The sequence below is a fragment of the Vicugna pacos genome, chromosome 17, assembly GCF_048564905.1.
Source record: "Vicugna pacos chromosome 17, VicPac4, whole genome shotgun sequence".
Taxonomy (NCBI): Eukaryota; Metazoa; Chordata; class Mammalia; order Artiodactyla; family Camelidae; genus Vicugna; species Vicugna pacos.
In genome coordinates, this window is record NC_133003.1 from 40239610 (window position 1) to 40256989 (window position 17380).

The 17380-nt window shown below is 35.6% G+C and overlaps 1 protein-coding gene across 2 annotated transcripts in view; it reads left to right on the forward strand.

The window, feature by feature from the left end:
* PPP4R2 (protein phosphatase 4 regulatory subunit 2) overlaps window positions 1-17380 on the forward strand; it is a 47569-nt gene that overhangs the window by 839 nt on the left and 29350 nt on the right. For both annotated transcript variants that reach the window (XM_006196499.4, XM_072941712.1), the window contains exon 2: window positions 405-486. In XM_006196499.4, the coding sequence (XP_006196561.2) occupies window positions 405-486 (82 nt within the window). The remainder of the gene's footprint in view (window positions 1-404; window positions 487-17380) is intronic.

The window sequence follows — 17380 nt, forward strand, 5'->3', positions numbered from 1 at the left end:
GACTGTTGGCTGGTGTTTCTTAGAACGCAGATATATGAACCTAACGTAAAAAAACAATTGGTAGGAATCAGGGCCTGGGATTTGTTAACTGGTCTCGCTGATGAATCTGGTCCTGGTGTTCCCCCGGACCACACTTTGAGAAGCAGTGCAGTAAGGATGGTTTGTAGAGAAGTTGAGTATCCTCTTTAGAAGGATTCTTGTTACCTGTGACGAGAGTGACTTTTGAAGTCGAACATGGAGAGTCAGGGGTGGATAGTTGGTTGAAAGACTGATTTTTAAATTTTTTGTTTTTTAATTGCTGGATATGAGGAAGGACTGGGAGGAAAGTTTGTTTTTGGAGGGCATTGGAAATGGTTGGTGGACTTTGAGAAATACTGATAACTTTTCTTTCTTCCCTTATCTAGATTTTGAGAAGAGGGGGAAAAAAGAAGTTTGTCCGGTCCTGGATCAGTTTCTTTGTCATGTTGCCAAGACTGGAGAAACAATGTGAGTTGAAAATTTGTAATCGTTGTTACAGACTTGTGTATCCTTCGTAATTGCTTAGGAACGGGACAAAAGTGTATTCAGAAGCATTGAATGATCCATCTGTCTAAACCCTACAAGCCCTGGTGATTTAAAGCATTTACTAAACGTGTGGTTTTCTTTACTTCATACATGCACTGAAATGAGTTTTAAAAATTTGTTAAGGTTTTATTTTTATGTATGCTTTTGCACATTTAGAATTTATTAGTCTGGAAGAGCCAGAGAAAGGAAGAATGCATATTCCATTATGACCCTTTTTGGCCCTGACAAACAGGCCTGTTTCCAGAATTTTGTGGCTTTGATTCTGTTTCAGATTCTTTTGTTAGTGTTATTTTCTCATATTGTCCTGTATCCAACTTTTTGTTGTCATATTTATATATGTGGGTGCTTGAAGTGTCACTTCTGTTTATTCTCTTGAGAACTCAGGATGATTATCTGACAAATTCCAGATGCTGCAGTTTTGACTGTCCTGTAAACTTTCTAGGATAGCTGACTTGTTAACATATGCTCAGCATTTTATTAGGCTTGTTTCCAAACCTTGTGAATCTGAAACTTAAACTATGAAGTTAGAACTGTTTTCAAAGGAACATTTCAGTTCATTGTTGTATGTGTAGTTTGTTTGGCAGGAATTGTTTCCACTCAGGCTAAGTTTATTTGTAGAGGGCAGTACAGATTTGGTGACTTAGTGTGGTCTTTGTGTAGGGAGTAGGGAGCAGGAAGGGGAGAGGCTACCTTTATGGGTAGTGTTAAAAAGTGGGCTTTCTTTTGGCTCCTCTACTTCAGGCCTAGTTTGTAAAATTCTTTTTGAGGCCCAATAAAGGAGTGTAAGCTTCACCAAGTGATGTAGGGTACTTTCTTTGGCTTTATTAACAAATGTTCATTTCTCAAAAGATTTGCTTATGATTGTAGCATAGCCTTTTGATGACTAGCTCGATTTTAGAAGGGAGAAAAAAAAAACTCTACAATGGTTGTGCAAACAAGCTGAAATTCCTTAGTGCTTATTAAAATTACTAGCTAACTTTATGACTATGATGTCTTCAATCTTAAATTTCTATTTAGTACACTTAAAAAGTGGGACCCTTTAGGGAAAAAAGATCATTTCTGCCTCTGAATTATAGTCTCTTAGAACATCTTGATTTTTAAAAATTTATGCAAAGTAATTTGTGCTTAAATTGATTGCTGGTTTGTCCAAACTTACACCTCTCTACAATATCAAGAGGAAAAGCATTTTACTTTCAGAGTTTTGGTAAAAAAGATTTTTTGGAGTTAAATACTTAAAACCTCTTACCAGGCCTGTGCAAACTGCCCTCCCATTTTAATAAAATACATTGGCTGTAAATGTATAAATAGTTAAAAGTTTCTGCAAGAAAGCTTTTTAATATCCTGTCTGACTGGATCACCAGGTGGCTAGGGAAATTTAACCTGATTTTTCTGGACAGTAACTTGTCCTGATAGAGGACTTTGAAAAGGTCATCAATTGTTCCCCTCCCTCTCCCCTTCGGTTTTTGTACACTTACTAAGAATATTTTGTATTAAAATGATTGATTGTCAGTTCTTTATGAAGTTTGGAAAATATTTTTGAATTTATGATTCAGACAGCTGGTGTTTTCACATTTACCTTTATTTAGCCTGTTTTTTTTTTAATCAACATGGGCATGCCTTAACTTTGGTGCTGAAATTTATAGTTTCTGTCATTATTTTTGGCTAAACTGAGCTTTAACTGCTTAGATTGTAAACATGGGAATGAAAATCTGAAGAATAGCCGTTCAGATCTTTTTGGTGTTTTAGAATGGATAGCTTTCTTAAGAATTCCATAGTTCTCTTTCTATTTTCATTGATGCAATAGTAAAGTATCACTAAGAAGAAATATGGAAACCTTTGTGGATGAAAATCAGTGACAGCTTAGAGTGTTTATCTTTTATTTGAAAAAACAACTGATTTGACACTTGTGTTTTTAGCTTTAGAGGGTTTCTAGAATTATAAGTATAGGTTCTTATTCAGGAGGAGGTTATAGGAAAAATTAAGAGCATTGGAACAATTTTCTTTTTTAGTCTATTAAAAATTACCTGTAAACGTCTAATATAGGAAATTTGGAGAGATGCCAAGACATGGGTTACTAAACTGTTACAAAAGAGATTATTTGAAACAATTAATCCCCAAATTAGTTGTTTTTGGCCACTTGAAAAAATTATCTTTGTGTTGGCAAGGTTACTTTCTCCTAAAAATGGGAATTTTCCTTGAGCAACAGTTTCCTGAAGGTAACAGTTTCTTTCTTAATGTCAAGTATAAATTATGTGCTGAATAAATGGAAACATATGCAGTAGGTTTCAATCATAAATTTGTTAACATTTGATGGGTTTTGGTTGCAGTTATTCTTCTTGATGGTCAAATTGCCTCATCTTTGGCCAGTGGGAGCCTCTTCCAGTTGTTTCCCAGAGTCCTTTTGGCTTGATCCTAGTAGGCTTTGATGGCATCCTTATTCTCTGTTATGAGAATATATTCTAAGCTCACTCCTGTCCCTGACCGGGAATCAAACCATTTTTCAGGAAGCCGTGTCTTTTTTTAGTGGGTTATGATGTTCAAAGACTACAACCTGGGTACTAGAGAAACTTATTACTGAGTTGGTCAGTGTTTCTAGCTTCTTCAGGGGGCAGAACTAGATAAAATATTTCATGATTCATACTGATACTTCCAGTTCAAAATCAGGACTATAGGGTCTTTAACTTCTTCCACATCCAAAATTCTGGCTCTCAGGGACTCAGGGGTTGGTAGAATTAGAGTATCCCGTAATTGTTGATTATATTTAACAGCACACACCAAAAAGTCTGAGAATCATGATACCTGATTACTAAGAACATAAAATTTTTTTACTTATCTCCCGATTTCTAGTTCCCATTTAAAAAAACTACTTGTGTCTATGTTATCTGAGCATATAGCTATTATATAACTCTCCCTTTTAACTGTCATTTAGTCTTAGTTTTGCAGTAGCTAAGTAGCTAATACCACCAGTCCTTTTGTCCGTGTCCTTTAGTCAGTTTGATTGCCTGAAGCTCATTCTTCCATAGATTGTTTTGGCAGGGCTCGTGGGAACAATATTCCTTGAGTTCTTGTATGGTGTTAACAGTTTGTTTCCTTTATTCTTGAAGGTCAGTTTGGCTGGAAATAAAATCTAACTGAAGATCTGCTTTTTGTCACTGTAGATGAATTTCTCTGTTCTAGAATTTTATATAAGTGGAATCATACTGTGTGAATTCTTTGCCTTTTTTTCCCTCAGTATAATTTGAGATTGACTCATGTTGTTCAGTTATCAACAATTCATTCCTTTTTATTTCTGAGTAGTATTCATTACATGAATATCCTACAATTTTTAATACATTTCACCTGTTGATGGAAATTTGAGTTATTTTCATTTTTTCCTTTATTTAAAAAAAAGCTGCTATGAACATTTGTGTACGTGTCTTTGTATAGACATATGCATTCTTTTCTCTTGGATAAAAACCCAGCAGTGGAATGGTTGGATCATATGGTGAGTGTATGTTTAACTTAAGAAACTGCCAAACTGTTTTTCCAGAATGATTGTACCAGTTTGCTTTTCCACCAGTATTAAGGGAGTTGAGATCAGTTTCTCCACATCCTTTCCAATGCTTAGTATGGTCAGTCTTTCTCACTTTAGGTAGTCTGATAGGTGCATGTTGCATAGTGGTTTTAATTTGTATTTGCCTAATGTTTAATGATAAGGATCTTCTCATGTCTTGATTTGCCATTTGTATATCTCTAGTAAATTGATTCCTCACAGTCTGCCCATTTTAAAATGAGGTTTTCTTACTGGGTTTTGAGAGTTCCATGGATACAGTTTCTTTATCTAATGTGGTTTGCAAATGCTTGTTACCACTGTGTAGCTTATCTTTTCATTCTCTTAATGGTGTCTTTCAAAGTGAAATTTTAAATTTAATTCCATTTTGACTTTTAAAAACTTCCTCCTTTTAAAGACTTACTGCACTATCATTGTGATCATTTGTTCTTGTGTGCTTCCTAGATTAGTCTTTATTTCCTGAAATAATTTTTTCTCTTTTAATTCTTTGTTGAATTCTGTTGCTTCATTTTCTGAGTTTTTTCAATTCTGACTTATATAATTTTTCTCATCGTCTTTCGCTCTTTTGAACTGGTACATGGTTTTGATCTGTTTTTAAACAAGTCTTTCTAGCTTCCCTTCACTATCTTTAGAGATGTTACTTTGCTCCTTATTCTCGTTTTCTCTTACGACGATATCCTATTAGATTTGACCTTGATATTTTTCTGTTGTGCATTTTTATGTGAAATTAATTTTCCCAAACTTTGAGGAGGAGACATGGTTCAGAGTAGCTGTTCTAACTTCACATAGCTTGTTGTTTTTGCGAAGTGATAAGAACATGGAGCTTGCTTTCTGAAATTTCTAGGCTCTGTTCTCCACTGTTACTTTTATTTTGACCTTGTCTTTTCCTTCATCTCTGTTGTCCCTTTCTCTTGTCTGTGGGGTCTCCTCTGGATGGGACTTGATGGGTTACTTTCAAGAGCTGGTGGGAGCATGACTCCTTCTCCCTTTCAGCTCTCTGGAGGTCTCTGATTCACTTAGTACTGGAGTGGCAGTGGCAAAACCCATCTCAGTTTCAGCTACTGCTGTCAGATTGACCTGTCATGATTTCTTATGAATACCTGTTGGCTATTTTGTGGTTTTCCTATTCTTAGGCCCTTTGGGTGCACTATGACTTCCGTTTTCTCTTGTACACATTCTGATAATTTACAGGTCGTATGACCATCAGTCTGTCCTCATCCATTTGTTTTTTTGAGGTTTGTGAGACAACCTTATCAGCTAGTTTTGTTGTAAATTTTTTTTGTTTATTGGCTTTGGGTTTTTCTGTCTAGTTATGTCTGACGTATGGGGTTTTGGAGAGATGAAAAACTACCACCTCTGCCTTGCTCTCAGAATTTCACTTTTTAGGAGAACTTTTTAAGTCAGTCCCTATTAAGTTAGTTTCATCGTCTATAAAATAGGGATGATAATAGTACCTCTTAGTATGAGTACATAGTACATGGAAAGCTTAGGGCAGTGCGTGGTAAACAGAGTAAATGCTCAGTAAATAGTAGTTGTTATTGTGTTGATAATGCTTATATTGAGTCTACTTTTTTTTCCCCTGTGGTTTCTGTGTTCAACAATTTTGACGTATCAGTAAAAAAAGAAAAGTTAAGTTACTTAAAAAGTAGTAGTAATCAACAACTGAGATCTGCATTATTCTAAATGAAGTCTCCTGAAGTCTTTCTGTTAGATCCTTCTGTGGTTTTTGTTAGGGAGGAATTTTGTTTTGTCTAACAGTATGTATTGAACACTTGAACATTATTTCTAAAATGTCATTTTCACATACTACTTTCACGGTTTTTGCCACAACCTTCTAACATCTGTATAATTCTTTCCTTAATGCTCTTTTTTAGGTCAGCTTACTTTTTTTGTTCATTTTTATTAAGGTGGAAAAACACTACAGATAGAGGTTAATCTCTCATTTTACCCCTCTCTAGAGGTATAATCAATGTGTTAATTTTCCCCCTCATTCTTGTGAGAAGTAGGTCTGAAACCATTGGTTTGTTTCATTAGTTGTATCTTTCTACATCATTTTAAAATCTGTAAATACTAAAATAATTAATATAAATTATCCATGTGTTACCTAAGTTTCTCTCATGTGCTATTATCACAATGTACGCAAAGGAAGCACAGTAGATTTTCAGTAAATTTTAAAGTAACTGCATATAAATATTTTAGTAACTGCAGTGATTAAGATGGGAACATGAAGAAAATTATAGTTGCTTTCTTTTGTTTCATCACATGCTGTAAACCTGATGTGTCTTGTATGCTGCACAAAATCTACTGAATGATGCACTGGAAGCTAGACATGCCAGCTTTGTTTTCTGACTGGAATTAACTTCAAGTCTTCAATCTTTTTAGTGTGCAAGTGAGTTCATATTTTCCATGTTCAGTCCAGATTTTTACCAGTAGTTGGCCAGTTCCCTAATTTTATGAAAGTTAGCATGTGGTAATGTCATTCTTGGAAGGAGCATGGCTTGATTCTGAATTTAGCTTGGCAACTTCTCTGTGTGAATTAGGGCAGATCACTTGTGAGCTTGGTTCCTCACTTGAAAAATGGGGTTTATACTGTGTAGTTGCCTCAGCTATTGTGAGGAGTTGAATAAATGAAAATAAACTTTGGGAGAGAATAAATATTAGAATTGTCTCTGTGTTGGGCATACATAGAATGCCTTTACCTTGTGAAAGAAGTTTGAAGTACTTAATCTTATGGAAAGAGCTCTGGTTTGAGAGTTAGGAGAGCCACAAGACTGACCAGGGTTTGAATTACCAGTTCTACCACCTAGTTATTCTGTCACCAAGGCTAACTTCTGTGTGCCTTAATTTCCTCATCTATAAAACATGGGTAATAAAGTAAATCTTTCTCAAGGGATGTGATGGGGATTCACTGAGTTTATACTTTATAAGCGCATAACACAATAACTATAGTGCATAGAGACCCACCCCCAGCTCCTATTTTAGTCTCCATTATTAAGTCACTGAAATTACTGTGGGCCACATTTCCCTCAGGTACTAAATGAAGAGCTTGTAAAAGGTGATTTCCAAGTTCCATTCCAGCTCAAAAGCCCAGAGGAGTCTGTAATTACCAGGGGGTGTTAGTGCAGCAGCAGTGATTAAGGGTGGGGCACAGTGATGGTGGTGGTTGTTAAAAATGTCTGCTGATGGTGAAGATGCTAATTGTTGGAACTCTGTTGCATAAGTGAGTGGTTTGGAGACATTAAAAAAAAAATTGAGAATCATTTGTCTATACTTGGACAAGAGAGACCAGTCAGTGTTAACCACTAACTCATGAGAGCCACAAAGAGGTACTGCAAATGCTGATCATTGTTACCTGTATGTGTATGTGTGGCTTTTGTCTACATCCAGAGATCCTCTTTGTGCCTGCCAATGAGTGTGAGTTCACTGTGCTTATGGACTATTACTGGAAACCTATCACCAACTTCATGTTATTTCAAAACATCTTATTACTAAGAAGATAAAGAATTTATGGTCCTTGTGGGAGGTTATAGCTCAGTGGTAAAGTGCATACTTAGCATACACAAGGTCCTAGGTTCAGTCTCTAGTACCCTCATTTTAAATAAATGAATGAATGAATCTATAATAACACCCCCCTCAAAAAAAAGAATTTATGGTTCATAATTTAAAAATGGTTTCCCTCTGTTCTGTGGACTGTAGGTCTTTTACCTTTCTGATATGAAAGTTTGTTTTTGGGGTGGGTAGGTGAGTGAATGAGTGTGTGTATTTATGTCTGTCTACATAAATCAGTTTTCATTGTCGATAGCAAAAAAAAAACTTTAATCAAAGACTGAAACTGAGTAGAGTGAACTGTAGTGAAACTGTAGAGTGAACACTCACTTGGAGTTGTTTATGTCAGAATATCTCCGTTGTCTCTGCTTACAATCTGCTTGATCCTAAGTTAGCAGGCAATCCTGGTTATAACCTATCTGAATGACTGTGACGGAACAAGTTAGTCACCTAAGCCCTCTTTCTTTGTCCCCTAGCTGAAAATGTAACACTTAGGTCACTATATAGCAGCCATTCAGCAAATCTTAGGTTCCTTACTTTGTTTACACACTGTGATATGAAAAATAAAAATTAGTAGTAAGAATAATTTTTAATACCACTAATTTTGATATCTAAAAGTTCTACAGTTTACTAATCTTAAGAATGAAAACATACTGACCACTAAGAGTGATCTGTCTCCAGGTCCAGGAGTTCCGTAATCTCATCAAGCTTCTTTATACTTACAGCTGAGCTAGCCCTTCATTTTGCTTGCCGAAACTTTGGTTCACCTGTTAACATTTTCCTTCCTTCCTATGACGATGTCTGACTTAGACTCAGGCGTGCGCTACCTGTACTTGTACTGTCTCCTTATGATTTGTCTGGTCCCTGCAGGGGCTGGGGCCCCTTGATGATTCTTGACTCTTTAAGTCTTATTCTCGTAATGTTATTTTTTGTTGTCTGTGGTTCTTGTCATTACTCCTGCCTAGAGTCTTTGGTTGATTTTAAAATGAGCCAGAGATGTTTAAGGGACAAGGATTTTCGCACAAGAACTTCAGTTTTGAGTTACCATTGTTCTTTTTCTTCCTGAAAGGCAAACTTTTAAAGAACATTTTTTTTTTGCCAGACAGTAGCAAATGTTTCATATGCCTATCCTATTTTAATCTTCACTACTACTCTGAAGTAGATACCTCTCCTTTTTAAAAAAGGATACTGAGGCTTGCAGAACTTAAAAAAGTTGACGATTGTGCAACTGGTGAGTGACAGAGTTGAGATTTAAACTCAAGCATTCTGATTTCAGATACTCCCATAACCTGTACTTCATACCACTTGTTACTTTTTCAGTTGTCTTCTCACATTCTTTCCTCTTTACTGTAGCTATCTGAGAATCCTTTAGAACTGCTTAGAATTTGAAGCTACACATCTGGTAGGGATCTGTCATCACTGTTGTTTTTTGTAATTTCTGAGACTTTGATGCTGCTTACCTAAGCCAGACCCCACGTACCTGTCCAGCCCTCCTTTCCTTGTGGTACATCATAATATGACCTTCTGAGCACTGATACCACAGATAGTTTCCTTGGTAAAGGGATTGTGGCAGGTATGGGAGGGTTGGGTCTTCTGGTGATTTGTGATTTAAGAAAGACTATGTTAAGGGATATTTACTGAAAGGGTAGGTAACTTGATGTACCCTAACTATTGTAATTTTGACCGTTTTCCAGTGACCGCAAAGACGGAAAACTTTCAATAATTGTAATTTTGCAGAGGTATAAATTTGAAGCATATAGGTGGTAAAACCGATGTATTTTAGCTGGAATGTGTAAACCTCTTTAATATATGCATCTTGGATTTATTATTCTCAGTCACCCAAAAATCTTGGCTCTGCATTGTTGGGAGGCAGATAATAATATTTACTGGTGATGAAACTGGAGGTAATATATGTAGTAGAAAGATTTGAAATTTGAGCAATGTAAAAGTTCTTACAAGTGTTTTTGTAATTTTTGCACTATTGTGTATTGCTGGGAAGGAGGGTGCTTTTTGTTAACAAAATATTTCTATTCAGAATTGTTTGTACTAAAGTGAATTTAATATTTTCGGAGATTGTTTTTATACTGGTCTTATTTTAAGAATAGTGTCCATGAAGACTTCAGGGTAACTTTTGAGATTGTGGCCATTTTTGTCTCAAAGTGGTTCTTTAATTGGAGACTAGTCCACCTTTTGTAGGGCCTTTGTGCACTAACGTAGTTCTGCAAGGCGTAATATTTTTTTTTGTTGTTTAATTGAAGTACAGTCAGTTACAGTGTTTCAGTTTCTGGTGTACAGCATAATGTCCCAGTCATACACATACATACGTATATTTGTTTTCATATTCTTTTTCATTAAAAGATTATTATAAGATTTTGAACATAATTCCCTGTGCTATACAGAAGAAACTTTTTAAAAATCTATTTTTGTATATAGTGGCTAATATTTGTAAATCTCAAACTCCCAAATTTATCCCTCCTCACCCCCTTTCCCTGGTAACCATAAGATTGTTTACTATGTCTGCAAGTCTGTTTCCATAGATGAGTTCATAATGTCCTTTTTTTTTTCTTTTTTTTCCCCTAAGAGGCCTCATATAAGTGACATATGGTATTTTTCTTAATCTTTCTGGCTTACTTAGAATGACAATCTCCAGGCCTATCCATGTTGCTGCAAATGGCATTATTTTATGGTTGAGTAGTATTCCATTGTATAAATAATACCACAACTTCTTTATCCAGTCATCAATTGATGGACATTTAAGTTGCTTTCATGTCTTGGCTATTATATATAGTGTTGCTGTGAACATTGGGATGCATGTATCTTTTCAAATTGGAGTTCTCTCCAGATACATACCCAAGAGTGGGATTACTGGTGAGTGGGATTTTATGGGAAGTCTTTTTTTAGTTTTTTGAGGAATCTCCATACAGTTTTCCATAATGGCTGCACCAAACTACATTCCCACCGGCAGTGTGGGAGAGTTTCCTTTTCTCCACGTGCTTTCCAGCATTTAGCATTTGTGGACTTCTGAATGATGGCCATTCTGATTGGTGTGAGGTGAGACTTCATTGTAGTTTTGATTTACATTTCTCTGATAATTAGTGATATTGAGCATTTTTTCATGTGCCTGTTGGCCATCTGTATGTCTTCATTGGAGAATTGCTTGTTTAGGCCATCTGCCCATTTTTGGATTGGGTTGTATTTTTTTGTTATTAAGTTGTATGAGCTGTTTTATATATTCTGGAAATTAAGCCCTTGTCAGTCGCATCATTTGCAAATATTTTCTCCCATTGCATAGTTGGTCTTGCGTTTTGTTTTGCTTATGGTTTCCTTTGGTGTTCAAAAGCTTGTAAGTTTAATTAGGTCCCATTTGTTTATTTTTGCTTAATTTCTATCGTCTGGGTAGACTGCCGTAGGAGAACGTTGTTAAGATTTATGTCAGAATGTTTTGCCTATGTTTTCTTCGAGGAGATTTATTGTTGTCTTGTCTTAAATTTAAGTCTTTAAGTCATTTTGAGTTTATTTTTGTGTATGGAGTGAGGGAGTGTTCTAACTTCATTGATTTACATGCTGCTATCCAGTTTTCCCAACGCCAGTTGCTGAAGAGACTGTCTTTTCTCCATTGTATATTCTTGTGCAAGGCGTAATCTTGAATATGGGTAGAATGTGATCTGTTCTCTCCTGGTGAGAATTGTTGGTGAACTCCGGGTTTTCATGTTCATAGGCTGTTAGACAAGTTGTCTTTCTCTTCTTCCTGTATAGATGTTAATACTTCTCTAATCTTGAGAAGTTTCGTGGGGATAATACCTTATCACCTTGCCATCCACTTTTCTTGTAAATGTTGTTCATAGCATTCGGTTTTGCCATCTTAGTTGCTCTAGCATATGGCAGAAGTGAATGCCATAGCTAGGATGTGGCCACTTTCAAAAAATTTCAAAATTTATTAGATGAGTATATGGACAGATGGTAAATATTAAGTACTTGTTTTAGAGCTTTCAGTCTTTCTTAAAGTATCTTTAAGATGGAGAATACCATATACATGTTTTTAAATTTCTTTCTCCATATTGGTTAACAAGAAGTTGGGTGAGAATAACTGCATTTTGAGTTGAGTGGATCACATAAACTAAATAATTATTATTATGTCCATAATATGAAAAAACTCATATACAAAAATTATAGAAATTAATTTAAAAAGTTTTTGTATTATAAAAGTGCTCATAGGAAAAAAGAATTCAAGGTACACTGTTAACCTATATTCTGTGTATATTCTTAATGGAATTTATGCATATATGTGTATATGTGTTAATTTTTTTTTAAATGTAGTATCAAACTGCAGTTTGCCTTTTATTACCTGAACATCTTGTCGAAACACATCAATTTTGGGGGGTTGCATAGTATTTCATTGTTTCGAGTATATTGTAAGTTATTTAACCCGTCCTCTTTGATGGTCTTTGTTATTTACAGGTAGAACAATTGAAATAATGCTTATGTGTACCTGATTATGTCAGCATAGGTGCAAGGATGGGATTTATGGGTTGAAGTTTATGTGCATTATCATCTTGACAGATAATGCCAGCTGGCCTTAAAAAATTTTTTTCAACATATGCTTATACCAACAGTATATGAAAGTTACCTGTCCGATGTCAGTAATGAGCATTGTTAGGCTTTTAAATCTGAAGATCTGATATATGAAAAATACTATCTCATTTTAATTTGCTTTCTTTTGTTTTATGCCAGCATCTTTCCATTTGTTTATAGTCATTTGTAGTTTTCTTCCCCCCTCATTTATTAAGCTATGATTCTTTCCTTTTTCAGTTTTTTTTGCTAGATTTTTATTGATAAAAATAATAGAGTAGCTTGATAAAGTTACTAAATAAATTATTCTTTTGTTGTGTTAGGAATAATTTGAGTTTAAGACAATCTCAGGCAAGCAAGTTATTTAAAAAGGATGGTCTTGACTGTATAGCAAAGGACAATCTTTGTAATGATGGGTGAATTGAATTGTTACTTCTGGCATGTATCTTTCTTCGCTCACATTCCAGAGACAGGTAGTTGTATGTATTTGAAGTTTTTCTTACTGATAAAAAGTATGAGTAATGTCTTTAATTTCTATGACTGTATATGAAATTTTGTCCTGCTGATTTCTTTTTTTGCAGTGTAGTCCTGATCTATTTATTTATAAATAGGCCAAAACAAGCATAGTTTGAGAGAAAAAACCCCCACAAAACTACATTCTGCCCTTAGGTTGACTGAATACTGAGAACATGCTGAGATCTCACAAATGTCATAAAGTCCTAATAAAGCAGAAGAAGTGAAAACACTACCCACAAAAATACCTTGACACGTCTTATGATTGTTCTCTACTATCTTAAAATTAGCTCTCAATAAATACATACTTTTATTTAAATGTAAGTAAAATATTTGACTTACAGTGTATATTTAAACAATAAGCCTTGGTGGTAAACTGGAAGTAAAAGTAATCAAAGATGTGCAAGATTTTTGAGATGTGGGATTTATCTTCAAATTTGCATTTAATTCTATATTTGTTTTTACTTTCCTTTTCAGCACTTAATAACAGTGGTCCTCAACCAAGGGTAACAACATCTGGAGACATTTTTGGTTGTTTGATGGGGGAGGGTGCAACTAGTGTGTAGTTTGTGGCCAAAAATGCTACTAACAACCTACATTACACAGGATAACCCCTAACAGCAAAGGGTTGTCAGACCCAAAATGACAGTAGTGCTGAGATTGGGAGGTTTTCTGCGTCATAGGAAAAAGAATACTTTAAGCTTTAAAAAGTGTTTTGTAGTTGTGTTCTGTGATCTGTGAAGTGAAACACTGATGGGTGTAAGACCATCAAGGTCTTTAACCAAAGCTTCTAGTTTTACCTTTCACAGTTCTATTTGGGAACTTAGGAAAGTCTAATTTTGAGAAATACTACTTGTCAAAGATTGATAGTTTAATTAAAGTGTTCCCTTTCTAGTTTTCTGTTAAGGTGAAAGTTCCAAATGTTTTGCCTTTTATCTAATCAAGTATTGTGTAGAAATCTTTTTCTCCTTGATGCTCACACTCAACATCACTTCTGATACTACATTGTGGGGAGGGTTTTTCCACACCAAGCTATTCTGTGACATCACCTGAGTGTCCTACAATTCAGTTCTGACATTTTTCTGTCAGATCTCAGAAGTTAAGGGCTTAGTCCCACAATACTGCCCCTTGACCCCCTTTAGATGCCAGTCACAAGTCCAAGTTGTTACCTGTGCTTCTGACCAATAGAATACAAATCAGAGGTTTCTAGGACCCCCTCCTCAGGTTCTTGTTAATTTGCTAAAATGGCTCACAAAGCTCAGGAAAACAGTTTACTTTCTAGATTACTGGTTTATTATACAGGGTATTAAAGATTATGAATAAACAGCTAGATGAAGAGATTTGTAGGGCAAGGTCTGGAAGGATTCGAGCAGACCTCTGACCTTGAGGAGTTTGGGGTGCACCACTCTCAGCATGTGGATACATTCTGGTTTACTGACCTCGAAGTTCTCTAGTTTACAGATTTTTATGGAGGCTTCATCATGTTGGCATGATGGGTTAACTCTGCTTATAGCCTCTCTCCAGCAAATGGCAGTGGGAAGTGGGGCTGAAAGTTCCAAGCTTCTAATGGTGATGTGGTCTTTTTGGTGACCAGCCCCTATCTAGCAGCTTACCAAGAGGGCCTTCATTAGAATAAAAGACATTTCTATCACCCAGGAAATTGCAAGGCATTTAGTAGCTGTGTATCAGGAACTTGGGATAGGGACTAAATATTAAAACAAAAGATTGTCCTGGCACTTTTGTTTTCAAGGATTTTAGGAGCTCTCTTAGGACCTGAGAGCAGAAAGCAAATGCATATTTCATATTACTTGACAAATATACCCATCAGCTTGCTTCATTGGATCATTCTTATGCATAGGGGAGAGAGAACCTTTAATTCCTCACTTCATTGATGGACTGATAGCTTTATGTTTTCATTAACTGCTCTGCATATACCTAATCTATAATTACCCATGAACTCTACTGACTGGTAGCTTAGCAGCTATGTGTATCTCACAAAGTCACAGGCCACTACATACACATTTGGCCAGTACGCCATTGGAACATTATTGGCAGCAATGTTGACCACTTCTATTCCAGAGGAGTTAGCTGCCTTAGCCACCCCGTGCATACTGTCTTTGAAAGGGAAGGGTTAGATAAATTGAGCCTGGAATGGGTGAGACAGAGATTGGCTATTTCTGTCATCTTTCAGATTTAACTGCATGTTAAACTGAGGACTCTCTTCATTGCACTGCATATCAAGAACAATCTGACAAGATCATAGAAATTGGAAGTACAAAGTAGAGAGCTCCACCAGACCTGCATATTTTATTGTAATTATTGATAACACTTAAGTATGATACACATGGTGACTGGGTAGAACACCAGGTACATATGTAGACCAGTAGGAAGTATGGTCGCTCTACTCTGTTTCCTTTGAAGTTTCCCTGGTACAGCATTACTAGTTTGTATCATTCTTTCTTATGCTTTTATCCTATTAGTGAAGCAAATACTGTTTTATTCTCTAAAATTAATACTTGATCTGGATTCTTTTTACCTTTCCAGTTTTGTCTCTTGCCACCGTATGTAACTTTGCCACGACTTGTAGTTCACTGAATATTCAGTGCTCTGTTTTGCTAGTATTAAATTCTAATAGCATCTTTCTGTTGGTTGCCTCTGACGTTTTTCCTCATGGGATAACTTGAGCGTGTCTTTTAAGACTGTTCAGACAGCTCCATTCAAATGCATACTAATCTACTGAAAAGCACTCTTGGATCCAATCCTTTTCTCCATAGAAACTGCCATATTTCTGACATGCATTGATCATGTTTTCTGTTAGTCTGTTTCTACTTGTGATTCTGTAAGCTTTGAGGGGACTGAAATTGCCTTGCTGAAAATACGGTGCAAAGTAGGAGCTGGATTAAATGTGTAAATGGGAGAAAAACAAATCAAAACCTTGTCTCCATCTATTAAGTATTCTAACTTTAGAAAATAATAGAAAATATTATTGATATCAGAATTTTGAGCTTTGTGTGTGTGAAAATTCTGATTGCTTTCTTCCCTTTCAGTTTCTGTATGTGCAGGTTGTACTTACCCTTTCTCACAAAACAGTAATCTTGCCTTTCTAAAGTTTTCATTTTACCATTTTCTATTCTGTGTGGGTATTTTAATATAAATATCACTTTTCTTACCAAGCTAGGCCCTTAGAGTGCATAATTTGTTTTTTGATCAATGTACTCTGTATGTGTTTGTTCTTTGAAATAGTAGACTTGCTGTCTTAGCTTGGGCTACTATAAGAAAATATGGTAGACTGGGTGGCTTAAACAACAGAAGTTATTTCCTTACAGTTATGGATGCTGGAAATCTGAGATCACAGTGCTGGCATGGTTGGGTTCTGTTGAGAACTCTCTTCCTGGCTTGCAGAATGCCGCCTTCTTGCTGTGTTCTTATGGAGGGGATAAGGGCTTGGGGATTGCTCTCCTGCCTGCCCTCCCTCCCTCCCTCTTATTTCTGATAAAAGTAGTAGTCCCATTGTGGGTTTAGAGGCTTCGACATGAGAAATTTGGGTGGACACAAACACAATCCATAACATTTGGCAGTGAATTGTATGTCTTTTTATATTTACTGATTACATTCAGCTATGGGTTGTTTCATGCAGATACATTCATAAAATTTGATGTTAATTGAGTTCTCTGAAGTAAACATTTTAGGTGTACACTGTTTAAAAGAAAATGGGAAGAAGAGGCTGGGGTTTATTGAATGAATACTATGTGATAGTAAATGCGTATTATGTGACATTTTATGTAAAAAATGCTGTTGTGGAAGTTTTCTGAATACAGAGATTCCCTTGTTATGCAGTGTTCACCAAGTTAGATTTTGTGTAGCTTCTGTGCATTGTTTGCTTAAGTTCTTTCACATCTTTATTGAGATGACAACAAATACTTACTGAGCATATATTTTGTGCCAGTTACTGTGCTAGGTACCTTTGGATGCAGTGACCACACAACCACAGTCCCTTAGAGTATTTATTATTTTAAAAGTGTTATATTGTATTTAGTATTTTGCTCACTGCTTTTATCAGTATTTGCCTGTATCAACTATGTTAACTTCATTTTTTAAATTAGAACAGGGGAAGCTTAACAATGTAATTCTTTAAGAGGAATACTTTTTTTCAGTTGTTCCTTAAGTCAGCATATGCTGTGAGCCTTAAACTAGTCAGACATAGAAGAGGTCAACCAATAATAATTATTGTTTTTGATATACATTTCTGTTTTTAAATTTTGGGTGGGGAGGTGAAAGCTTTAGTGTCTAATACAGATTCATAATGTATGAAGTGGGACATAGCTTGGTTAGATTAGATGGGAATAAAATTGAAATTGCTTTAAATTTTTACTACTTGAATTTTTCTGCTTATGTATGTATAAATTCCAGATATTCCCAAAATTTTGACATAATTACAAATTTTATTAAAATAAAGGTTTAACTGTAGAATCTCTTTGCTACCCAGAACGACATTTTAAAATTAAACTTCTATAAATATTCCTCACCAGCATGTTTTTTTCTTGTTTTAATGTCTCTGAAATTCAGTGTCTTTCAAACATCAGTAGTGTCCTAGAATTCTTTAAAAAATAATGGAGAGACTTACAGTTGATACTGATT